Source organism: Eucyclogobius newberryi, unplaced genomic scaffold (genome assembly GCF_026437365.1).
Source record: "Eucyclogobius newberryi isolate DKJ021-1_F unplaced genomic scaffold, fEucNew1.0.hap1 SCAF_1, whole genome shotgun sequence".
In the NCBI taxonomy this organism is placed as follows: Eukaryota; Metazoa; Chordata; class Actinopteri; order Gobiiformes; family Gobiidae; genus Eucyclogobius; species Eucyclogobius newberryi.
The window spans coordinates 14,214,345-14,241,419 of NW_027315723.1; the positions used below are offsets into that span (position 1 = coordinate 14,214,345).

General features: G+C 41.3%; 1 protein-coding gene across 2 annotated transcripts in view; it reads left to right on the top strand.

The window, feature by feature from the left end:
* Positions 1-27,075, top strand: part of LOC140346403 (interleukin-1 receptor accessory protein-like 1) — a 351,979-nt gene that overhangs the window by 15,350 nt on the left and 309,554 nt on the right. For both annotated transcript variants that reach the window (XM_072432558.1, XM_072432477.1), the window contains exon 2: positions 16,786-16,878. In XM_072432558.1, the coding sequence (XP_072288659.1) occupies positions 16,797-16,878 (82 nt within the window). In that variant the 5' untranslated portion in view covers positions 16,786-16,796. The remainder of the gene's footprint in view (positions 1-16,785; positions 16,879-27,075) is intronic.

The following is a 27,075-nucleotide window of genomic DNA, read 5'->3' on the forward strand; positions in this document are numbered from 1 at the left end:
TGCTGGTGAGTTTATTTTTTGGACGTGCGTCCAGGGCGTTCAATTCTTAATTAATCATTAAGTTTTAGGTAGCCAATGTTCAACTTTCTTGATGTTGAATAGGCCTATACACCATGTAATAGTATGTTTAGGGTGCATGTACCTTTGGAAATAATGAAGGTACATTAAACCATCCTTGGAGGAAAATGCAAACCCCATATTTTCCATCCCTTTAAAAGATTCTGGGAGAATCTCTCTCTCTCTCTCTCTCTCTCTCTCTCGCTCTCTCGCTCTCTCGCTCTCTCGCTCTCTCGCTCTCTCGCTCTCTCGCTCTCTCGCTCTCTCGCTCTCTCGCTCTCTCTCTCTCTCTCGCTCTCTCTCTCTCTCTCTCTCTCTCTCTCTCTCTCTCTCTCTCTCTCTCTCTCTCTCTCTCTCTCTCTCTCTCTCTCTCTCTCTCTCTAGTTGCCATGCCGACAGCTGATTTGCATTGTGCGGTTAAGCTCTCCGTGGTAACTACTCCGTGTGGCTTCACCTGCTCGGTCACAGCCCTGTTGTTCTGAGCTCAGCGGCAGAAACAGGAGGGGCATTTGCATTGATTTGTCTGAGGCCATGTCCTGCTTGTCACACAGGCTGTTTCTGCTTCTATCATGATGTATCGCTGCAAATCACAACATTTGAGACTTATAGTTTAAAAAGGAATGAAGAAAGATTTGTATTTAACAATTCCGTCACAATGAGTCACTAGCCTGGTCTCTCTTGTGCAGCTGGCTTTAGGGAAGAAAATGTAACCACCTTACCAGTGAATGTAGTTATATTGATTCTAACCGAGGCCCCAAAAAGTATCAATTCTCATGGAAAAATATCAATACGTACGATTTTAAGAAAAAAAAAGTCTTTTAAATCAAGCTTGAATACATGATTTAATTTATCCTCACTCACTAGTGTGAGCAATTGGTTGTGGTTGGAGGAGATTGGAAGTTTTAGCTTCCTTCCTTCCTTAGCAGAAGAGCAGAATATTTGGTAACACCAGTAGCATTTCACTGAAGTTTGAAGCAGGATTAATTTATACAAAACTACTGTGTGACAAACAAACTAGAGCTAGACCCTCGCGATACAATACGTATCCTGATGCAGGGTCACGATACGATATATATCCCGATACATGTATATCTCGATACAATTCCCTCATGATACATGAGGCAGATTTTTGTTCAGAAACAAAAGTTGATCTTCATGTTCCGGCTTTACAATGCTTCTCTAGGGCTGTCACAATATCTCCAGCAGTGGAGAACACTGCTGATACACTGGTACCTATTCATTGCCTGATCATGTCGCATCATATTTTCCAGAATAGAGTAAAAGAGAGTCCAGATGTTTTGGAAGTGAGAAGGTCTCTCCAAAATAAATCAGCAAGCATTAGCAGTTGCAGGAATAATATGAGAAGCAGCCGGTATAGTAGCAGCAAAAGCATTAAAACATGCACAAAAAATCATCTCACCTCTGACCTCTTTGCTGCTTCTGTTGCGACGGTAGCTAAGGTGTCATCTTGCTCCACCTCTTATAAAAAGGGCAGCACTTTAAAGGGGAAACGAGTGCAGAGGCCAGTTTTAGGCCAATGTTTTGTCAGAGTACCTCTTTCCTAGGTCTTCTGAAACTGCCTTTTTTATGTCTCTTGTAATAGCCGAGTCAGAGCTTCTTACAACTGCTCGTTGGCACAGTTGTGCGCCAATGCACGCCATATTGAGCTTGACTTTAAGATGTCATAGGGCTGCAGTAGCATCTTCTGCCCAGGCAGCTTCTGATAAGGTCCACAGCTCCTTCACGTTCCTTCTCACTTCGGATGAGAGTAGCATGGCATAAACAGACTGCTGCTGCTCCAAGAATCCCACGTTCACTATATGGGCGCAAAACTTTGCATATGTGAGCCATGTTTTTCTGAGCCCTGGATGAAAAAAACAAAATGTCCCCTTATATTTGCCTTAAATTTGGCTGGTGGTGACAACCTGTTACAGCCTTCCTCCACCCGTATGGGAAGGAACTACTTCTTCGGCCAGAGTGTGGGCGCGCTGTTTACCGCCCTCTATAGAAGTTTGCTTCCTAACGGCCGCCCGAACAATTTATAATAAATTAACGTTATTTAAAAGTATCAATACGGTGAATCCGTATCAATATATTGCCGCATCGTTTTTTTTTAACACAAGCCTACAACAAATTTACCTGGGCCATTTTCATTGTATGACTTCACTATACAGTACATTATGTACTGGTTTGTGCTTATCTCTGTGTTAGTCCTTCACAGATATTTGCCATGAATTCATCCCCAGTCTATGACAGAATCCACACTCTCGGCGTTGTTTGCATTGAATTTCCGACAAAGGCTCAGTCTGGCTTCTACCGTAATGTAGATCACTCCAAAGCCGTCATTATGCCCTGTTCATACAACAATAATGAGAGGCCTGGCACACACGGTTAGATAATTGACTATACCAATTCAAATACAATGCAGCCTTTGATTATCTAGTCACAAGCTTGTTTTGGTTTGTTTAGCCCACATTTGCCCCCAGTTTTCTTTGTAGCTCACCGCTGCAGAGTTTGGAGAAAGAAGAAATAGCCAGATAAATATTAAGCCTTGATTAGAGATGCTAGGGGTGTACTTAGTAATAATATGGTCAGTTCCTTCTGCCCTTTGAAATTAGCTTGCACTATTGATTAAAACAACTCATTGAAAATCTGGGTGTGTATTTAATCTTATGAATGCGCTTTTAACATTTTTGTTTAACCCTCTAAAGCTTTTTTATAGTAGTAGTTTATTTTTCCTTTGATAAGTCACTTGTTGGTTTTTAGATTAGAAATATTGTGTTTCAATTTGGTTTAACATTTTACACTCAAAGTAAACTGTAGGTTGATTTTTGATATTTTAAATTGTATTTCTTTTTTTGTCTATCAGGAAAGTCCCACTGAGATTTGGAATCTCATTTTCAGGGGAGTACTCCACTAGTTACAAAGTGTTTTTAATTGTTTTTGACCATCTTTTGAGGCTTCTTTGATTCTGTTTATTGAATGGCCTCCAGAATTATTATTTTTTAGATATATTATCTATTTGATTTCCAACTCAGACTGAAACTTATTTTAAAAGGTTATCTAGAATCCCTGTAGAAGTGTTTTACTTTTGAAAATGTTTGCCACCTACAAAATTAATTGTGAAAATGGTCAATGTCACAATTCTCTGTACCCAACCCGACTTCACAGAAAACTTAATGGTTTAAAATTACCCCTTGTCTTCTTCAAGTGAACAGACTTTGAGATCAGATGAACAAAATTCACAAACATAGCATAACATTGCTTTGATTGCTCGGTGCAATATGCAACGATGAACAATAATAAAACAACATAACACTCTACCAGTCTAACATTGTACTGACAAAATGTTTTTTATTAGATTTTTGTTATGCTGGGTAATTTTGCCCAAAAACATCTCCCCTGCATGTGTGTTATGCTTGTTCTGTATTCTGTGCAACACAAGAATTTGTGTTGGTGAACCAACGCCACACCATGGCCTCTTTTAGTTGACCAAATGATGCCTGTCTTTAGTCGAACAAGGAGTACTTTAGTGGACTGCTGCCCTACCAGGGCTCTTCTAGCTATATGTAGCAGTAAGGCTAACCACTCTGCCACCATGCTGAGTTGTATAGCCAAACAAACATAGTCCAGGCTAAGCTCACATCACACAGCTTTCAGTCAGGTTGATTCAGAGTTGGTTGTTTTCAGTAAAGCCACACAATCATTTGTCAACCCAAGGTCTATTTCTCCACTTGAATTAAGAAAAGATTTATTTGGTACACACTCTTTTAAAATTGTCTACCCTCTCAAGCCACTCCACTGAGTTAGCCTGCTCCGAGTAAATTAACTTTGATTAATTTGAATCTAATACTGCAGACTTCTCCAGGGCCAAGTCACATTTGTGACTTGTGAAATGTTTTTCCTCTCAATTTTACCAAGCATTTTATCAAATGGAAATGTTTTATTTGAAGCTCTTTTGAGCATAGCGCATATTGCTTATGTAACCATGAAATGTATGAATATGTTCCTTAGATTACAATAGTTTTGGTCTTTGAAATTGATAGTTGACTCGATAATATTAAATGGATAATTATTCAAAAACAATGGTGCAGGTCACTTTTCTTAATTCTCGTGCGGTGCCATGAGGTTGTCAGTAACTAATTAAAATAATAAATAATAAACTGAATAAAAAGTACAGTTTTTGAGGATCTTTACTTCACTGGAATTTTATTTTTTTGAGTACTCTCCACAAAAGATGAATATAATACTTTTTACTCCACTGCATTCCTGAAAAAGCTCCAAGTATATTTGTGGAGGAGTTTTCTATCTCTTTTGGCTTTAACTTCACAATATCTGGAGTTCTAACAACCTTTTGAGTTGGCTTATTCTAGTAAATATACAAAATATGTACAAATTGAATTTATGTTTCCATTGTACTCTTTCTAACCAAACATATCTCTTTTTTATCTAATATTGTTATCTAATATTTTACAGTAGTTTTACAGGCTGGACTGAACGGAATGAGACCAAAAATAAATCACATGTTTTCTTTAGAAGTACCGTATTTTGCGCACGAAAAAGCGCACCGGATTATTAAGCGCACCATCAGCTATTTGTGTACTGGTCCATACATAAAGCGCACCGGACGATAAAGCGCATAAGATAAACAAAACAGACAATAAGTCAGTTGAGTCAGTTGAGCTTTATGAAACGCGTTCAACTCATTCAGATCAACATTGTTCAACATCAAAACACACTCTGCTATTGCTAACAGACACGTTAGCATATCCAAATCAATTCTCAGTCAAGATCACTTGTAAACACGTAAAATACAAACACAGAACACACTCTGCTACCGCTAAAAGACACGTTAGCATATTCAGAACAACTCCCAGCCTCGTTCAGTTGCAACACGTAAAATACAACACAATACACTCACTTTTTCAGTTCATTCCTCGTCATCAAATCCTTCAAATGCGCCGAAGTACATCCCGCACAGCTATGACCAGACGTCCCGATTTACCTGGTACAGCCCCGATTGTTTACGTCCGTGTCCCGGTTTAATGTCTGCTGGGGCGCATAATGGTAAAAGCAGCCAAAGCAACGATAGTGCTCCGTGCTAAAATCTCTTTGGTCATGTGATCCCGCATCTCGGACCCACGCGGCAGTTCAGTGATGATTCCTGCCTTTCCCACAGTTGACTGATAGTTTAGCCCGTAAGCGCATAATATAAGAGTTCCAATAGTCTCTTGGCAGCAGCCATCTTGGGCCATCACCGGTAGGTGTCTGCGTTGTGCCTGACTGAAAATGTTGTTTACGTTTTGACAAAGTGTCGCGTGTTCCGCGTGCAGGTAGACTACAATTCCCAGAATGCTTCCGGTTCCGGAGTACTGTAAATATAGTCGCGCATCGGCGTCTCGTGTCCCAAATCTTCTTTATACACCATGTACCACACAAAATATCTTCGCGGTCAGTAAGCACAACCAGAAATAAACCATATATTATGCGCACCGGACTATTAAGCGCACGGACGGCTTTTGAGGACGTTAAAGACTTTTACGTGCGCTTTATAGTGCGGAAAATACGGTAACTTCTTGACACATTAAAATTATTGTTCAGTAAATATTCAGCATTTTCTTTAAGTAATAATATGACTGAACAACATTTACTTGATCAGGTGCATTTGCACTTTTTCTCCAGTTCTGAAAAGCAGTACTTTGACCACCTCTTGTAGCCAAAGAGAAGAAGAGCAGGGGAGAAGATGAGGGAAACGCAGATGCCCTGAAAGAGCAAAAAGAGATATTATGGGTTAGCGACAGGTTGGACACTTACAGGACAATTACAGGTTGCACAATAAAACAGGTGAAAACATAAAGCTATATCAAGTGTGGTAATTCTGACAATAAAGCTCAAATGAAACTCAAGCTTATTTATCAGTTTATCAATGTGCAGGTTTTGGGCTCGATCTAAACTACTCCATGCACACAAGCAGTTGGTGAGTTATATTTCACCTTTAATTATTATTAATTAGATACAACCAAATCTGTTTGTTTGTTTATTTAGCTCACACAAGTTTGATATAATGCAGTCACAAATCAGAAAGCTTAACGACGACTGACTTACAAATAATCACTGTCTCAATATCCATCATTTGCCTCTTATAGCAGAAAAGTACAGGCTTCTAGTTGTTGATCTACTAGATTGTTTTTGTGAGAAGATATATTCTTTTGGGTGCTAGCACTGAGCTCCTTCGCATGTTGCTAAAGTGGCCCATTTTTTCTCTCACTCAAAGTAATTGAATTCTGGATGAATCCTAAGAGAATGCTCCTGCACTGTCAGGCGCTGGCAGAGTGGTGGGTAGACCTACTTGAGGACAAAAACAATCGCAATGAAAAACTTGACAGGGTAAGTGCTCGTTGTTGAAGTTTTGAAGGGAGAATTTTACATTTTTGGGGAGGCCGCTTGTTCTTCAGTGGGCTATTGTGTTCTGATATCTTTGACAGTTAGACAGTCACTTTTACTTTTCTTTGCTCAGCTAATAGGCATGTGACAAAATGTTCTATGATACAGACATTAATACAAAAACATGGTTATCGGAGAAAATTGTAATTTTTTTGGTTACATCCTTCATCAATATAGCAATATTTTGACCACTTGTTATGTGGTCAAAACAAAGCTTTTTCAAATTTAAAATAGATTATTTCATAATAATAAAAAAGTTGGGGCCCTTTACGACAGTCCAACATCAGGAATTAACGGTCACTGGATAGACTCACTGACTCTGGAAAGAGGGGTGAGGCAGGGCAGTGCCTGGTCCTCGCTCCTGTTCACTTTGCACTTGGAACCACTGGCCCAATATAGTAGACAAAAACAATCCATGGTGTTACGATTGATGTGACGGAACATGGAATAACCTGCTATGCAGACTTGTTTTATCAAACCAGAAATGTCAATACCTATTTTGATGTAGTTCTTTAATAATATTGGTCCAATGTCTGGATACAAACTGAATGCACACAAAAAAAAAAAAAAAATCTTACTGTTGACCCCCTTTGACTTTTTGAAGGACCTTTCCTTTGAAAACGGAATCACTCAAATATTTAGGCATAGTTCTCCATAAAGACTTGTCAACAATGTTAGAGATAAAATGTGTGTGTGTGTGTGTACGCGCACGCGGCACGCACACAAATCAAATCAAATCAATTTATTTTTGTAAGGCCCAAAATCACAACAACAGTCGCCTCTGAGGGCCACAGGGAGAAATGAATCAACATTGTCTGTGGTGGCGATGGAGTCAGACAATGTCTGTGGTGGCGAGGGACGATGTCCCAGGGTCCTCTGTCCTTAGACTCTCCTTCTCGGCAAGGAAAAACTATTAAAAAAAACTCTTTGGGAAAAAAGCGTAGAAACCTGGAGGAGTTCCAGTGAAGAAGAGATCCGACTCTCACAGACGGACAGACGGACACGAGGGAGACTGGAGCTGGACCCACTCTTCAGGCTGATGAGGGACCGACTGAGGCGAACTGGACCCACTCTTCAGGCAGATGAGGGACCGTCGGAGTCGAGCTGGACCCACTCTTCAGGCAGATGAGGGACCGTCTGAGTTGAGCTGGACCCACTCTTCAGGCAGATGAGGGACCGTCTGAGTCGAGCTGGACCCACTCTTCAGGCAGATGAGGGACCGTCGGAGTCGAGCTGGACCCACTCTTCAGGCAGATGAGGGACCGTCGGGGGCGAACTGGACCCACTCTTCAGGCAGATGATGGACCGTCGGAGGTGAACTGGACCCACTCCTCAGGCAGATGAGGGACCGTCCACACAGGGCAGGGACCACTTCACCAGGAGAGGGGCATCTGGGTCCACAGGTCCTCAGGAGTGAGAGAAAGAAAAAGAAGGCGGTGAACAGTTTGCAAGTGGAATTAAAAAATAAATATTGTTTGATAGCATAAGTAGTCAGAAGAAGAGGATAGTGCTCAAGCTGTCATACTTCCCCCAACATAGTTACTCCTAGGGCAGCGTAGCTAAAGCTGTGGGTTTATGTTTCTGTTCCTAACTAGTCTGACCATAAGCGATTTCGAAGAGGAACGTTTTAAGCCTGGACTTAAATGAAGAGACTGTGTCAGCATATTTAACATGGGTCGGGAGCTGATTCCATAACACAGGAGCTTGGTAGCTAAACGCTCTACCTCCTACAGTACTTTTAGAGACTCTTGGCACCACCAGAAGGCCGGCATTCTGAGAGCGAAGAGCTCTGTTTGGATGATATGGTTCTATAGCATCTTTGAGGTAGGATGGGGCCATGTCATTTATGGCTTTGTAGGTCAGGAGTAGAATTTTAAATTTGATTCTAAACTCGACAGGAGCCAGTGAAGAGACTTCAGCACTGGCGTAATGTGCTCTCTTCTTTTTGTTCCTGATAGTAATCTTGCTGCTGCATTTTGAACCAGTTGAAAGCTTTTTATGGAGCTTTTAGGACACGCTGCAAGCAGGGAGTTACAGTAGTCTAATCTAGTCGTTACAAATGCATGGATAAGTTTTTCGGCATCACTTTTAGGCAGGATTCTTCTGATTTTGGCTATGTTGCGCAAATGGAAATAGGCTGTTTTACAAGCTTGATTTATATGAGCTTTAAATGAGAGCTCCTGGTCAAATAAGACTCCAAGGTTTTTTACAGTAGAACTGGAGGCTACACTAACATTGTCCAGTGTGGCTATCTGCTCAGATAGAGTCTCGTAGATGCTTAGGGCCAAGCAGAATGACCTCGGTTTTTTCAGGGTTAAGAAGCAGGTAGTTAAGTGTCATCCAGGTTTTTATCTCCTTCACACAAGTACTAAGTCTGTCTACTTGATCGCTCTGATCAGGTTTCATTGATAAATACAGCTGAGTGTCAACTGCATAGCAGTGGAAGTTAATGCCATGCTTTCTGATAATGTTGCCTAATGGCAGCATATAAAGAGTAAACAGAATTGGACCAAGTACCGAACCCTGTGGCACACCGTAAATTACTTTAGAGCATGGTGAGGAGCTCTGGTTTACATTAACAAATTGGTACCTATCAGATAAATAGGATTTGAACAAGCTGAGGGCTGTTCCTCCGACACCTACATCACATTCTAACCTCTGCAGTAGAATGTTGTGGTCAATGGTGTCATACGACCCCAATGACAAGGTGGGATACATCTCCAAAGGTGGTGGAGAATGACCGAGCCAAGGTGGAGCGTGAAGGTATTGGTGGTGCCCGTAGTGATCGAAGCACTTGGGGCAGTGACCCCCAAACTGGAGGAATGGTTTGAGCAGATCCCAAGAAAAATATCAGACATCTCGGTCCAGAAAAGTGCAGTGCGAGGACCCGAGCTTGAAGGGGGATAAATAGAGACCACCCGCGGAGAGAGTTTTTTGTTTAAAAAAATAATATTTTACCAGATGGCAAAATCAAATCAAATGAAAACTTTGATACGTTGAAATACTCCATATTTACAAATACGGAGTTATTATAATCAAGAAATTTAACAAGCATTAATTTTTCTCTGACTGAGAGAAGGAGGTTCTTGCACAAAATCTCACAGTACATGGCCCCAGTCATTCTCTTCTTAGTACAGTGCAGTCATCCTGTCCTCTGTGCAGAAAAGCAAATGTATGATGCTTCCACTTCCATGTTTCACAGTAGGGATGGTGTTCTTGGGATGGTACTCCTCCTTCTTCTTCTTCCAAACAGGGCGAGTGGAATTTATTCCAAAATGTGATATCTTTGTCTCATCTAACCACATGACTTTGTCCCATGACTCTTCTGGGTCATCCAGCAAACTTAAGATGAGCCTTAACATGTGCTGAAGTGAGATCTTGCCTGAAGTCCCAGTCTGAGGGAGGGTGACAGTCATCTTTGGCCTCTTCCATCAACAACAATTGCTCCAACAGTTGATCTTTATTCACCAAGCCGCTGGCCAAATGCCCCGTAGTGGTGTATCATTTTGTTTCTGGTGTCTTTTGACAGATCTTTGGTCCTGTCCATAGTAGTAGTTGGAGTCTGACTAATTGTGGGGTGGACAGGTGTCTTTAGGCAGCAAATGAGCTCAAAGAGGTGCTACTACTTTATATTATAAGTGGAGTAGAGGTGGACTTTTTAAAGACAGATTAACAGGTCTTTTAGAGCCCAAATGCTTGATGATTGACAGGTGTTCAAACACTTATTTGCAGATACAAATTAATTATTTAAAGTGATTTCCGGATTTCCTATTCCTATTTCCTTTTATTTCTAAGTGGGAGAACTTGCAAAATCGCAGGGGGTTCAAATACCTACTCTCCTTACTGTATGGCTGTGTCCAGTTTGTAGCCCACCAAAGACCCATTGTAGATGGAATATTTTCACTATTCTCCCGTCTCTGTTGATTTCAATAAGTGGAAGAAAATAAATGAATGAATTACAGCATTCCTCGCTCTTTAGTGTGTTGCTAGATTACTTTTAGCTGATTAAGACTCGCCAGCTGCCATTAGAATGAGTTTGTAATGGGCTCGGGCAAATGACGCAGAAGATTTGAATATTCAAGCTTGCAGCAAAATGGAACGTTTATCCACAAATTGGAAAATGTTTTGAACTACTGTAGTGGACCCAGAAACCAAGCAAAAAATGTAATTGTTGAATCACTTAATGCAAAGTAGCTTGACACTCATTTTATTTTAATTCTATGATTTGTAATATACTGTTTATGACTTTTAACCTCTTTATTATAACTTAAATAATTTACAGTTTCTTGTTCAGTTTTACCTTTCAAACGCAATATTTTACAAATGTTCAATATGTAATCATCTCTAGCACATGTTAGTGTCACAATTTCATAGGCTTGATAGTTAATATACATTTTGATACCACAATTTTATACAGTAGAATATAATTTTCAACCCCTAACAAGTGCCATTTGTTTTATATAATCATCTGGTCTAATGCTAGTAGTAATAAAAGAAGTCCAACTTTGCCCTGTTTTTTGTATTTTCTTTAGTATTAGTGCTGGCACAAATGAAAATATTGTTTCTAGGCTAGCTTCAGTATCTGGGTATACATTCATCTGATAACGCCTGCATTGTTTTGAAGTAGCAGTACTTTCTTCCCTTTTATGTAAAGCCTTTCTCTCTTTCCACCCTGTATGCAGAGGGCCTCCATTACTAAGAATAGCTATATGCTCTGTGTCGCTTCAGATGAGCTTCAGTCCTTTAGTCCACTTTGATCTCTCAGACTACTCCACATTAGAGCAGCTCTGTGCGGCTAACATGACCTGGCATTCAGCATTCACTCACACTCATAACATTGAACAGACGGCTAAAGACCGCGCTGGTGCTGGGCAATGATGTAGTCCAGTTACGCAGGTTTTTCCAAATGAGGTGCTCAGATTTCTACTGGTGGTGCTTAGGGTCCCTGTAGTTCTATTCTTTTGTTCACACTTGTTTGATCCCAGTTTAGTCCTGATTACACTTGGTTTGGGCCAGGTTTAATTCCAAGTTTAGTTCCAGTTTAGTCCAAATTGTGCTGTGTCGTGAATGCAATCCAAGTTGACTTTGTTTTGTTTCTTTAGGGGATTGGTTTTCTGCATTTGACCCGTCCAAAAATGCTGCCAGAATTAAACCTGTCAAAAGCAGCATCCAGGACCCTTCTCTAGATCTTGAATTATACGTTTGTTCAGGTGTCATTATGACAATTAGACTTAGTATGTGTGTTTTGGTTGATTGGGGAGAACGAAGAGAAACCCAGGCACGCATGCATGCAAACTTCAATGCCTTCCCCACGCGTTGTAAAATGATTAAGTATTGATTACTGTATAATTGATTAAAAATTAAACAAAGGAAAAAAATAACAGTTTTACTATATAAACACCTACATTCATCTGAAATAAAAGTAATCATTTGTTATTTTTAGTACAGTGTCATTATCGTTATAAAACTGGCTTTCGTTGGTTTGTGCATGAATTTATAAACACAACAGATTAATTTCTCTGCAAATAATACGAGCGCTCTCCTCCTTTCCTTCTGTCTCTCCTCTCAGCTGCGAAGACGGTGTGTGGGTCAGTCATTTGTCTGCAGTGGGGCAGTGGAATATTGGGGCTTCATTGCAATGAATTAGGCGTTTAAAAGAGAATACACTTGGGTTACTTCTCGCTCTGTGTTCTTAACACAGTGCTTTCTGCGCGGTGTGAACTCATACCACTGTCCTCATGCCTCACATTTACTGTGAAAAGCCCTTTGGCTCTTTTGCAATCTACATGCATACATACATCTGGCTATATATCACCAAATGAGCCGTCAGGTTGTGAAAAAACAGATTAAACAATGTTTATAGGGACTTTGCAATGTCCCAGCATCCCGTGTCCTTAAACAAATATCCCAACCTTCCCCTGTCCTTAGACCCTCCTTCTCGGCCAGGAAAAACTACCAGAAACCTGGAGGAGTTCCACAGTGAAGGAGAGATCCAACTCCCTTAGACAGTGGAGCTGGAGCCACTCAGGAGGAGAACCAGTTCTTCGAGGCAGAGGAAGAACCATTCATATGGAGTAGAGACCATTTCTCCAGGCAGTTGAGGGGCATCTGTGTCCACAGGTCATCAATGTGCCTGTTCCACTCCCGGTGGGGAAGTGTGTGAAGAAAAAGAAAAAGCAATGAACAGATTGCAAGTGAAATTGAATATTAAATATTGTTTCATAGATTAAAGGCGGTATGGACGATTTTTCGGCGATTTGAGAACGCAGGTGGAAGTGCGCATGCGCACTCCCCCGTGCGGACCGATACAACACACACGTGCGTTTGTTTAGTAGCGCTACGGAGCGCATCGCATCGCTCGTCTCCCGTAGATTTACGTCCACTTCTGCGTCAGCTCGAACTGTCTTTCTCCGTCTTCATTTTGCCCCGTACACTGAGGGAACTATATTATGATAGATCCATGCGCTTAGGCAGGCGGAAACGTGGGGATGAGCCTGACGCGGCTGCAGGTGAGCGGTAGGTGCGTTTTATGATTGATACGTGGCAGGACAAATGATTTATCCACGCCATGAGGAAATATGATAAAAAATTTGCTGAAATCGTCCATACCACCTTTAAGTAGTCAGAAGCAGAGGATGGTGCTCATGCTGCCATACTTCCCCCAGCATAGTTGCCCCAGGGTGGTGTAGCTGGGAAACTGTAGGTTTATATTTCTGTTCCTAACTGGCCTGACCATAAGCGATTTCAAAGAGGAACGTTCTAAACCTGGTCTTAAATGAAGAGACTGCGTCAGCCTCTTTAACATGGACAGGGAGCTGATTCCATAACATAGGAGGTAGGTAAATGCTCTACCTCCTATTGTGTCTTCAGAGACTCTTGGGACCACACTGGCCAGCACACCTGCTCGGAGGGACAGAAGTGTGGGGAGGGAGAAGCCATGGCTCACCCAAAACCAGAAGCAAATTTGTGTTTGATCAGGGCACAGAGAGGCAGGGTGCTCCACTTCTCAGCTGCGCTCTCATATTTACAGATTAACCCTGTGTTGGCGCTGAGTTTTTGTATGTTGTTCTTTGCCCCACCAATGCGGGGGTATGATGAGAAACTATGATTTAGGCGGGTAATTTAAAATGATAATAGAAATTAAACAATTGATTTATAATAATTTATTGTTCTGATTGTTCTTTGTTAGATAAACTCTGTTATTCCCAAGGGGCTTTTCTGTGCGGCATGTTCTCCCCGTGTCTGCGTTTCCCCTGGGCTAAATGTCATTGGGACTTTCCCGGTTCAATAAATAAATAATAAAAACATTCACTCCGACACTACAATCATCACATTTTATATTAAACTATGCATTCTTAAGTCACTATTTCTACCCTTGGCACTGTACTTGCTTGCTAGCACACCGCATCTTATACACCTCTTGTCATTGCTGTCTGCCATCCACCAAAAATTTATCAACTGAAGCACGTTTTAACCTTTTCACTGGCGATAAGTGTTTTGCTTTGAAAAAAAGGCCAGACTGAAAGGATAACTATAGAAGCACGTGCAAATTATAATTTCTCTGAGAAACAAGGCCGACGCTAAAAAAGACTGCAGCTTTTGTGCTAATGTTGCCGACTCCCGCACAACATGGAAAAGTAATTAAAAAGATAAGACTTCTTGTAGCTTTTTGAAGAGGTTACATGGGGTAGCGGGATGACAATAATCTGCTACAGAATGCTACAAGCTAATGCCAGCCATGTTTGGAAACCCGCCAGATTTGCGTCACTCGTATGAGAGATTTGAAGGGTTTTTGTAGGATACCAAGGAAGTCTGTATAACAGTCTAACAGTCATTGTGATGGGAAAAAAGAAAAATACTTGGAGCTTATGGACAGGCAATATCACAAAGCAAGAGTGGAGCAACAGACGATGCCTTTGACAAGCACAGCAGATGAAAAACGATAGATTTTTTTTATATGCTATGCCTTTTCCGTTATTCTGCTAAATGTACTTTTTTGGAGCTTTAGACCATATTATCTGTACATATATCCCCACATAAAATATATCTGTTCTCAATTTGTTTTAAGTTTCTTTGTTCTAAAACCCATACTACATCACCAGGCTAGTTCTGATCATTTCATTGGCAAATTGGACATCATTGGACAGTTACAGGTCAGATCTATGGAGTTTGATGCCGTACTGTGGAACATTCATGGCATAGCAGCAAAGTTACATTGTGCTTTTAGTATTTTTTTTCCTCCTTGCATTGTTACAAGTTTGTTGCTTAGATAGCAAAAAAAGTCAATTTGACATGTCCCAACATATTTACAAGTGGTCCTTTCTACCCAAAACATGTTCTAGTGCTAACAAGCGATAAGCACCCCAGTGGGACTATTCTGTTGAAGGTCGAGGAATTTCACTTAAGGGTGTGAATATTTCCTCTGCTTTGTATGATAATTTTACATGGGCTCATTATGAGATGGATTAGTGCTAGTTTGGCCTGATGAAGACATATATTGACATTTAAAAAAATCATTAACCTGCACCTATTTATGCACCCCCTAAAGACACTCAGATAGATAAGTTTTCAATTGAAATTATGTCCATGGTATTGTCTTATCCAAACGGTCTGATGATAAATAGGCTAGTGTGCAATATGGAAAGTCTGCAACTAAATTGATTAAAAATGTGTGAAACTGAAGGAAGTAACATGTCCTCATTGTGCCGGTCACGAGTCTGGATAAATTCAGAGGGTTGCGCAAGGAAGGACATCTGATTCAAAACCATAAATATAAAAGCAGATTTTAAAGCATATGAATGTGTTGAATCTGCTTGTGGTAATTTATTTTGTGGTGGTTTTGGTGCAATACGGCAGCCACAAATCTCCCAGTCTGCCCCAAGGCATGCTATGGCAGAGTGTGACAACAGTGGTTGAAAAATAGTTTATTGTGAAGTGTTGTGTCCAGAAAAGCAATGTTTAAAGCCATTAATCATTTGGGAAAATACTTTAGCTGCTCAAAAACTTGTCTTTAAGGTGCATTATGTAACTTTTCCTATGAAGGGTCTACCACTTGCTTGTCTCAATGGAGATGTTATAGCTTTGCCTGATCCATGACAAGCAGGTGATACAACCAGCTAAATTACAGGTCAGATCTGTGGAGAGCCGCTCACCGTAAAGGTACAGACACATTGAATGGGACCACGCAAAAGTTTTCTCTGTTATCTCTTTGTAGAAGCGTGTTGACGGGCGATTAAAGCGGCGTGGCAGGAGTTAGGCTGCGCCTTTTCCGGATTTCGGGTGAATCGAGCTGCACGAATTTGGCGAACGGGCGTCAACTTGCAAAAAACATGTGAACAACTGACGAGGCGTTAAGTGCGGTGGAAGCTCAGAGCGATCAACGTGAACACATCGTTCAACAACCGACTGGCCTAGATTGAGTCCAGGTTTATCACTGAAACACAGAGCTGCAAATATCACTAACGTGCAATGACAGAAAAAGTCTCAATGGAAGTTTTATAAGCTTTCTGTTTGGCTTTGCTCTATTCTAAATGCAATTGTTTGTTTTTTTTGCCCAAATTGAATGTTTAATTTGGCTTTTTAAGAAAGCCCAGACCCACTATTTCTCCATACCCTTTTGCCAATAAATATTTTGAAAATAGCATTTACACTTAACGTACACATTCAATTCACGTAGAATAATAAAAGAACATGAAACATGCGTGACTTACCCTTTAGAGCCAGTAGAGAACAAAGAGCTTAGATTTAATCGTCCTCTCGTATGCGTGTCCAGTGCTTAGAATTCACACAACTTTTCACGTAATTCCATCAGCTTCATAAAGTTGCTCCATGGTATTATCCTTATAGAAACCTATCTCATCCATAAAAAGTGGAGCTTGTCCTATATGGCAGACAGGCCTGTGCTTTTATACCCTTGGATGAGTGCTGTACGAGGCGGGGACAAAAGAGGAACACATGTCGGTTGCAGGCTTTTAGCTCAGAACCTCCAGCACATGAGCCAAGCATCTCTACCAACCGTTTTTGTGCAATAAAAACACCTGTAATGGAATAAATGCATGATAGGTTCAATGCCATGTGGAACATTCAAGAACAATAACATAACCCTCCACCAGAAAAGTTGCATAGTGCACCTTTGCTTCACTGTGTTGTTTAAATAAACTGGTAACTGAGTTGGATTGAATTCTTAAGAGACAAAATACACTGTGTTCTTGATGCCGTCTGTTTCCCATTCTGTATTTTTGCACTCACCATAAAATAATGATTGCTGCTTTGTTTTGCTTGCAGGCCTGTTAAAAATGAAAGCTCCAGTTCCCCTCCTGCTTCTTGCCCAAGCCTTGACTGTGCATTGTCTAAAAGTGGTGTCAAAACGCGGATCAGGTAAGTCCTAACCTGCATGCTCTTTCTACCACGCTCCTCTCTATCTGTGCGGACAATTGATTCCCCGCCTTCTAAGGGTTTGTAGCTTGTACTATTTGTCGAAAGTTCTTCTCAAAGGGATTTACATGGTCTTGTACTGTTGTTAACCAGCCTTCTTTTTATCATATTGAATACAGAATAGATACTTTGTTGAGTTTTGTTGAATTGGTATTTCAGTTGCAACATAGAGCCATAGATAGTGGAATAGCTTTGTTTTTGCATTGTTTTATGGTCTACTTATGGTCATTTGTGAATCTTGCTAAGCCATTATTTACAATTACAATACAGTAAGTTTTATATCATATACAGCTGTTTACAGCTGGCAGCCCGGTGTAAACGCTCTCTCTTCTTTCTCACACTTATTGTGCTTTATCTCCTATATTTTGTAAATATAGTTAGTATATTTTTTCTATTTTACTGTACGATAGGGACACGCGCTGGAATAGTTTTTTTAATTCAACTGTTTTTGACTTTTTTCGGCTGGATTTGAGCGTTTTTCGTTGCGTTCGTTGTGTTGTTGTGACGTGAGCTAGCTCCGAGCGAGCCCACCAGCCCCCCCCCGCGCCCTCCGGCCGCGCTAAAGTACGGCGTGTCGTCGGTACACGTTTATGTACACGTTTATATGAAAGAGGAACTTCACGAACGATCGGGACACGCACTGGAATCGCTTTAAATTAACTTGTTTTGACTTTATTCGGCTGGATTGAGTGTTTTCGTCGTGTCGTTGCGATGTGTCTTGGCTCTGAGCCCCCCGGCTCCGGCCCCGCCCCCCGCCCGGCGCCGTACCGCGTTTACACAAAGGAGGAACTCATGAAACTGCGGAGAACAGTCGTCTTACCCGGAGATCGTCACGTTATCCCGGCGGACATCCTAAGGAAAACGCAACGAGGCAGACGGGCTGGACGTAAACTCCGAGAGAAGAGAGGGACAAACAGGAAGTCGGTTCCCGCCGTAGTCATGGGTAACGTGAGGTCCCTTCAAAATAAAATGACGGAAATAGCGAGCCTCATGCGGTCCCAGAGGATTTATAGGGACAGCAGCGTCTTGATTTTCACAGAGACCTGGTTAACAGCAGAAATGCCAGACTCTATTGTAGGTTTGGACAATTTTCATCTGCTGCGGGCGGACAGAACTAGAGAATCCGGGAAGAAAAGAGGTGGAGGTCTGGCGGTGTATGTGAACACGAGCTGGTCCAAACCCGAACACTGCACAGTGAGGGAGCAGCTATGTAACAAGGATATTGAACTATTGGCTATTGGCATGAGGCCATATTATCTGCCCCGGGAGTTCTCACATGTGATTTTGATCGCAGTCTATGTGGCCCCGTCTGCCAATGCTGAAGATGCTTGTGAAGCACTGCTCTCCTGCACTTGTAGGCTGCAAACACAGCATCCACAGGCTCTCTTCCTCATCTCTGGTGACTTTAACCACGCTTCTCCCTCTTCTGTTCTACCAACATACACCCAGTATGTTACCTGCCCCACCAGAGAGAATAGAACATTGGACTTGTTTTTTGCCAACACCAAGGAGGCTTATTCTTCTTCCCCCCTCCCTCCCCTGGGCAGCTCGGACCTCAACCTTGTACATCTGAGGCCTGTGTATGAACCCATCGTGCGCAGGCAGCCTGTGGTGTCCCGTGAGGTGAGGATGTGGTCTGCTGAGAGCGAGGAGGCTCTGAGGGACTGCTTCAGCACCACTGTCTGGACTGAGCTTTATGACCCACATGGGGAGGACATCAACACCATCACAGAGTGCATCACGGACTACATCAACTTCTGTTTTGAGAACATTGTTCCTTCCCGGACGGTGCGGGGTTTTCCAAACAACAAGCCATGGATTAACCGTGAACTGAAGGCTCTGTTGAAGGAGAAGAAGAGAGCCTTCAGGTCAGGGAACAAGGAGGAGCTGAGGACTGTGCAGAAGGAGCTGAGGAGGAAGATCAGGCAGGCGGAGGCCGGCTACAAGAGGAGGATGGAGGAGCAGTTGCAGCGAAAGAACATTCAGGGAGTGTGGAGGAGCCTGAAAACCATCTCGGGCTTCAAAATCCCCCCTGCCCAGACAGAGGGGGATCTACAGTGGGTGAATGATTTAAATGCTCACTTCTTGAGGTTTGATCGGTCACCCGCCCCTCCCCCTGCACAGCTGCATGCTCCCTCTTCCACAGCTTGACAATGCCCTGCATCTGTTCCTCTTCGCTTATCTGCCCCGGACCATCAGCTCCCCACTTCGCCTGGACTCACCCGTCCCCCCAGCACACGGTCCCCCTGCCAACCACTGACTGTCACAGCAGCACAGGTGAGGAGTGAGCTGAAGAGGATTAAAGTGAGGAAGGCAGCAGGACCTGATGGCGTCAGCCCCAGGCTCCTTAAGTCCTGCGCAGATGAACTGTGTGGAGTTATGGAGCATGTCTTCAACATGAGCCTGAAGCTGAGGGTGGTACCACAGGTCTGGAAGACCTCCTGTCTGGTACCTGTGCCTAAGACACCGCGCCCCAAAGACCTCAACAGCTTCAGGCCAGTGGCTCTCACGTCCCACCTGATGAAGACACTGGAGCGGCTAGTCCTGGACCATCCAGCCGCTGCTCCTGAGGGACAAGCTGGAGACGGCTGGTGTGGAGTATGACCTGGCAGAGTGGATCCTGGACTACCTCACAGACCGACCCCAGTTTGTGAGATCACGGGACTGTGTGTCTGACACTCGGACCTGCAGTGTGGGGGCGCCCCAGGGCACTGTCCTTGCGCCCTTTCTCTTCACCCTTTACACTGCAGACTTCAGACATGACACGGACAGCTGTGTCCTGCAGAAGTTCTCTGACGACTCTGCCATCATCGGACTCATCACGGACGACGATGACGCGGAGTACAGAGGACTGGCGCAGGACTTTGTGGACTGGTGTCAGCGGAACCACCTCCTCATCAACGCGGGGAAGACCAAGGAGATGGTGGTGGATTTCCGCGGACGCCACCCCACTGCCCCCTCACCAGTGAACATCCAGGGACGGGACATTGAGAGAGTGGACTCATACAAGTACCTGGGTGTTCATCTGAACCACAAACTGGACTGGACTCATAACACAGACGCACTGTACAGGAAGAGCCAGAGTCGGCTCTACCTCCTGAGGAGACTCAGGTCTTTTGGAGTGACAGGGCCACTCCTGAAGACCTTCTACGACTCTGTGGTGGCATCGGCCCTCCTGTATGGTGTGGCCTGCTGGAGCAGCAGCATCACAGAGAGGGAGAGGAAGAGGCTGGACAGAGTCATCAAGAAGTCCAGCTCCGTCCTGGGCTGTGCTCTGGACTCGGTGCAGGAGGTGGGGGACAGGAGGGTCCTGGCTAGATTCACATCTATGCTGGACCATGAGTGTCACCCCCTGCAGGACACTCTCTCCGCTCTGGAGAGCAGCTTCAGTGAGAGACTGATCCACCCTCGCTGTGTGAAGGAAAGGTTCCGTAGGTCTTTCCTTCCTGCTGCTGTCAGACTTTATAACAAAAACTGTTAGTACTGAACACTCGCAATACTGACCTAACCTAATACTGATGTGCAATTCTGTCATATGTGCAATTACTGTGAAATTCATGTGCAATCCATGTGTTGTCGTGACACATATTCATGTGCAATTACTGTCGTGATCACATGCAATGGTATTTATGTATTTATGTATTTGTCTATGGGAGTTTTTATTTATTTATAGGAGATCTTCTACTGAAAGTGTTTTTCAGACTTCCTATAAGTGAACTGTTCTTCTGTATCTACCTCTGTATCTACCTGCGTTGCACCAATGAAATTTCCCCATGTGGGACAATAAAGGAATATCTTATCTTATCTTATCTTAGATGTTTGATTGTGTGGAATTGGATTAATGACTTTTGACATTCAGGAAAAAAAATACTTTTATGGAAAACGATTACTTATGTTGCTTAATATGAGTCAAATCTATAGCACAGATTTGACTCATATTAAGGATTGCTTTCAAATAATTGTTTGGACATCAAGACATAAACTATAGGGAAATACCTTTAGGGTTGGGCTCTTAAACCTTTTAACATTTTAAGACATTTATTGTAAATTTGATCTTATTAAAACATTTTTCTTCCAATTTTTCCTTGCTTTTACATTTCAACATACAGTTGGGGTCTTAATGTACAGTATAATCAATGATAACAGATCTTAGATGGAATCTTAACACAAAGAAAGTTATATAACTTTCAGTTAATATGAACTGGAAAACATGTTTAGTGGATCTCTACTATATTGAACAATAATATAATAGATTTGGTCTAACAGTGGAAGAGCCTTTGTTACTGTACCACTTATATCCATATAGTAAGTAAGTCATTTTCATTCACATACACCATTTATAATGAACCAATGTAGCTCTATATAGTAGTTACAATGGAATACAATTGACCAGATCTTTAAATAACTAATAGCCCTTCTTATAGTTGGTTCAAGGAGCTTTTTCTCTGTGATTGGATTTCTATTGCCTTGTGAAGCATTGGGTTATAAAACTTGGCGGTTGCACTACATTTCCCTGTAGTTCGGTCCATAACGACTTGGAAAGAGCGATTTCAAAGGCTGTTGCTATATTAAGCCATCGTTTCCAGTGTATTTCAAGCTTGCTGCGTCTCAGGATTTTTTCTTTTTCTTGGTGCACATTAGACCCAGGTGCAGGGACGGCTTTGGGCTCATCAAAGACTCCATGGTTATCCTGCGTAAGTCCCCATGGGTTTTTCTCTCCGGCTTTGGCCCGGAGCTGAGGCTTCGAGTTTCGCTGATAAATGAACCATCCAGGCACCCGTCCTTTGTTCCTGCTTCCTGAAAATGGACCACTTTATTAGAAGGCCACGCTGGTCATAACATAAGCACCATTGAAAGTACAGGGATCAATGGTTTAGAATAGAAATGTTTTATGGAAGAGAAAAGTGGTATAGTATATTTGGAGGGTATGTTTTTGATACAAGCTACAAATGACTCTTGTATTAAGCTAATATGGGCTTGAGGCAGGCTATAATGGCCAGTTTAGTTGATTTTGTGTTATTCATTTGGAGCTGTTTGCTGGTTGATGATTCGGGATTTTTCTTCTATAATGTATGTGCTTGAATGTGGTGTGTGCGTGTCGGGTCGCAGATTGGCAGCCACCTTTCCACCAGTCTATACCCAGGGCAGCTATGGCTACAGAAGATACTTACCATCACCTGGTGTAGCCTGAACGAATAATGCAATGTCTCTGACAGGGGCCTGGCTCGTGGGCCATGGTGGAGGTTTGGCGTCTCATTTATCCCCAAGGCCTTTTTCTTTGTCCTGTGGTTGTGGGCTCCTGAAGACGGCTCCTTTGATGATGTTTCCCCAACTGCTTTACCAATAGACCTAGGTTTTTCCTGGTGTGGGCATGTGGGATTGTTTTTGTACATTTTATGTATGAAAACCTTGATTGAGTGCCCAAAATAGCATATTTTGTTAAAGAGACAATACACTGTGTACTACACAATTTTCATTTTGTTTGAAATTGGTTCTCAAGAAGTGGTACAGAGCAATCAATAGCAAACCCACACTTTTCACACCAGAAGCCACAAATTATCCCAGTAACCCCCTACTGTAAAATAATAATAATTGCACATTGAAATTCACTTAACAATCCCCTCTCCCTTCCCATTGTGTGCTCTCTCGCACTCCCAGGCCAACATTGCAAATAAGAATTTGTTCTTTATGTTTTGTTTGATAAAATAAACAATTACATTTGCTTCAAATGCCATGTATTATACCAATCATTTTTACAGTGATTGGCTTTAATGTCTGCCTTATGGAACAATAATAAACTGTAAAAAGTCTGGGTGAATCTGGGTTGTTGCGATAAATTGTTCTCATCTGTATCTGCACACTTTCTGTGTTCATTTGTTACAGAAATTCATCATACACAAGTGTCAGGACATTAAAGTGAATTGGAGCTCTTGATTAACTCTTAATTAATCCCAGTCTATTTGCTTCATGTGTTATTTTAAACTTAGAACATAATGATTTTTCAAGATGAATAGACTATCCGCAAGTAATGCCGCGGTTATTTTATTACTTGGTTTACAGATCTGCCGCACTTAGATTATTGATTTCTACAAAATAAATAAAATAAATTATTGTACTTTTTTTTTTTTTATAAAGTACCGCCGACAACGCAAAATAGCATTAAATGAAATATAAAAAGCGGTATTAAGTCAAAAGATAAAGGGCGCGTGAAGCAATTTTTCGCCAAAATCCTGCGGGAGTCTGACGGAGCGGCGCCGTCCCTGTGCGCTGTCCCGGGGAGAGTGCGCACGCCCGTTTCCCTGTCTGCTGCGCGCCTTTATATTGCAAATACACATTTTAAACCCGTTTACCACATTTTCTCCAGCGCGTTTTGCCGTGACTAAGGGTGCACACTTAGAAGTGTCAGTTCTACCAATGCAAAACACGCTAAATCTACTCTTACACTTACCTGCGCGCTGCGTCTCCTCACTCTCCTCCCCCTGGTGCGTTTTGGGAAAACCCGGAAGAAAAAAATATTTTTTAAACTGAAATTATATTTATATGTCGTCCGCCTGTTCAATATATTTAATTTAAAAATCCGTAAACCAAGTGTTAAAATAAGTGCGGCCTAATGCTACAAAACACCTGTGTGTACTGTGAAGTAAAAATAAGTGAAAATGAAAGCGGTTACACATACACATGATGGTTTTGCATATTTTTAGGGGCATAAGAGGTTTTAAATTCATTTTCTGGAGACTGATCCCAGTCACTACTTTCCTTACCTTAACCTGTACCCTAAACCTTTCCCAGTAGAATAACAGTGAGTTACTGGCCGCTGTAGTAGTAATTAATTACCAGTATCTTACACTTTACAGTATAACAATGACAGGATATCCAAAAAAATGCCAATAAAACCTCCAATAAAACAATTAATATATAAAAAAACACACATACAGATAAGCTACTAGATAAAGTCGTGTAAAACAAGAGCACCGGCACTGCGGGTAGTCCTTAACCAGTGCTTTGAAATCATAAAAAGGCATAAAATAATTTAATTTAAATTGTCTGTTTTTTCCACTGACAGGGAGAACATTTGCTGAAGGCCTTTTTCCTGACTTGGTATCGACTTGTGCAATTGTAAAATAAAAATGTCTTGATCTTAAGCGGTGAGTACTTGATCATGTTAAATAATCAGGCAAAATGCCAAAAGAGCCTTACAAACAAACAAAAGGCAGTGCTGTTCTCTTCTGGCTTCCAATGATTACCATTCTACTTTAGAGTATAATTGACCGTGGTGAGTGGTGCATCCTTCTCCTGTAATGAACTTTAATGCTGAATGAAAAACTGAGTTCTGAGGTTTTAAGACTGTTGCATATATATAATGTCACCATAACCCAACACTGAGAGAAATGTAGCCTGGATTAACTTCCTCTTAATTTCTGCAATTAAGATTTTTTTTTTTGTGTTGAACCAATGTCAATAAAGCATGTTGTGTTCAGTATGTTGTCTATGCATGTAGTAGTACCCCATCCCTTGAGCAAACTATTTTAACATGGCTAAATTATCATTAGTTGATTTTGCAGAATATGTCTCCTTTAATAAGATCCTGTCATATTTAATCCTTGCCCATCTTTTCCTGTTATTTCATCACATCAACCCAACTCAAATTGCTCTCCTCTTTTCCATCCATCCATCACTATTATCTGTACAAAATTCAATTCCAAACAGGTCTTTGGAATGATGCTTTGTCTGCACTCACACATCATGCATGCTGCGTGTTCATAGGCTAATCCTGGCTCTGTGTATGTAGGTAACCAATTGTCCTCTGCACCTCCCTCTCGCCTGTGTTACAATATCATATGGCCTGAGTGCACACAGTAATTATGTATATTTTGCTTATTACAGCAGGCAGGCCTATAGGATGTATGGAATGTGTTTTAGATTGGTTTGTTGTTGGGTTTGCTTGTTGGGTTTGCTATTGATGCTAGCCATGCAAGCTTTTCATTATAGTAGGATGGCTTGGGTAAAGAATGGTTTGCAAAAAGGATCTGGTTTTGCATGAAGAAAATACATAAGGAGATACTTTAACAATTATTTTTTGTGGCTATTGTTAAACCTTTTAATCTTTGGAGTCATTTATATGACCTTGATCTTTCAGTAGTGTATTTTATTTTGCCATAAAATGTACCAATAGTGTAAATATAACAATACATACATTTATGAGTCTTACATATTTCCCTATTTTACTTTCATTAAGTTTATACCATTTGCTTGCCATTTGGATGCCATAAGGGGAGATGCTGAAAACAAAAATCAAAGGAACCGGACATCCAACAGGTGAAAAAAGAAGAATCAAGTCACACGTAAACCCAACCAAACGTCCCACTTAGTCCATAGTCCTTCAAATGTGTCTATTTTTAGTTCAATGCCGAATGTGAGTTTTTCCATTTTCAGAATGTCCAACGTAATGTGTGTCCAATCCTTTATTGTCGGTGCAATTTATGTCATCCATTTTTGGACGCAATTTCTCCAACACTCTGCATTTACCTCTGAGTAATAGAAACTTTGACATGGTGTTCTGAAAAAACATTATATATTCTTCCAACAAAACTTTCTCCAAACATGTGATACAAACATCTTCCTAGGCTTTGTCTGTAAAAACAAGATCACTCTCTCCCTCCCACTTAAAAAAAAAAAGTAGTATGTTCTTATTCATTTTTCCTCCAGTGCCTCTTGAGTGTGACACGTCTAATGTAGTCTGAATGCCAAGATTCCAATGGCCACCACAAATTAGGGTTCCCTCAGAGTGGTTTACAATCAGGTCCATGACATCGACATAGAAAGTGATATCGCCCCCTGGTGGTGCATACACATTTAAGATAGTGAAAACCTTTAATATTAACATTAATATTCCCCTTATCCTGTACATATCTGCATCCTTACATTCAAAACTCTGTTAAAAAACAAAATGGCAACTCCCCTTCTATGTTTACCCTCGTATGATGAATAATGTGATTTTTTTTTTAAACAAGATTGTGTTTTTTGTTTTTGATGTTCAGTATCATTCTTGTAAATACACAATGTTTTATTTTTTGTTAAAGTTTTTGTTCGGTTGATTGGGTTGATTGCCGTTCACTTTAAGGATGCTACTTGTAATACTTCTCATGCCATAGGGTTGATTGTATTGATCTTATTTTTACTTACTATAACTTTCGAATATTTTTAATCTCTCTGGTTGGAAACAACAAACATAGACGAGAGCTATAGGAACACAAAACACCAGAAAGGGTAAAAAAGAAAACAAAGGGGTTCATGCTGGAAACTGGCATCGAACCCAAACTTTGATCAAGAAAAATATCGTAAAAGGGAGAGAAGTCAAATCCTAAAGAAGGGCCCCCCAAAAAAACTCCCCTGTCACTCCTGACACCAATCCTCAGAAAGAACTGGATATTTGACCTCAGTAACTCAAAGAACTAAATACAGGGTAGGCCTACTACGGTTTCATTGCAAAAGGAACAATGCAGCAAAGCCCTGCACAAATAGCCTACCTACTGTATTTTGTCATTCAGTCCAAACTGCCTGGTCAGGTTGGTGCCCTTCCGAGCACTTGATGCTCTACACAGTGCGCGTTATGTGCGTAATGGGAGCGGCGCTACTGGTTTATACCAAACTACCATGGCATTAGTAGGGCTGCAATGATTAATCTGAATAATCGTGATTAGTCAATTACTGAAATTATTCTGATGAGTTTTTTAATATCCGTTAATCAATATCTGGACCATAAGCATATTAACACACAGTACTATTTGTTGGAAAACAGGTTGAGTCACAAAGAGTAACATCTCCATTATTAAATCAAAATGAGATAAAAGAACCTTGTGCAACAATATCCTTATTTTGTTTATTTCAATCCTTGGCATATTTTAGGTTTAACTGGTTAAACTTTATTTTTTTTAGAAATAAACGCTGACTACTCGACTGAAATAGAAGTTGCTGCCAAAATATTGTTTTTGGATATTGTTGATATGCAGGTTTTATGGTGAAACATAGCTTTATAATTGTCACTAATATAAATGATCAGGTTCAATATTTGTGAATTTTTCATTTTGCTAATTCTTCTGAAAAGACCTTCTTATCAATACAGAAATACTAGGTCCTATA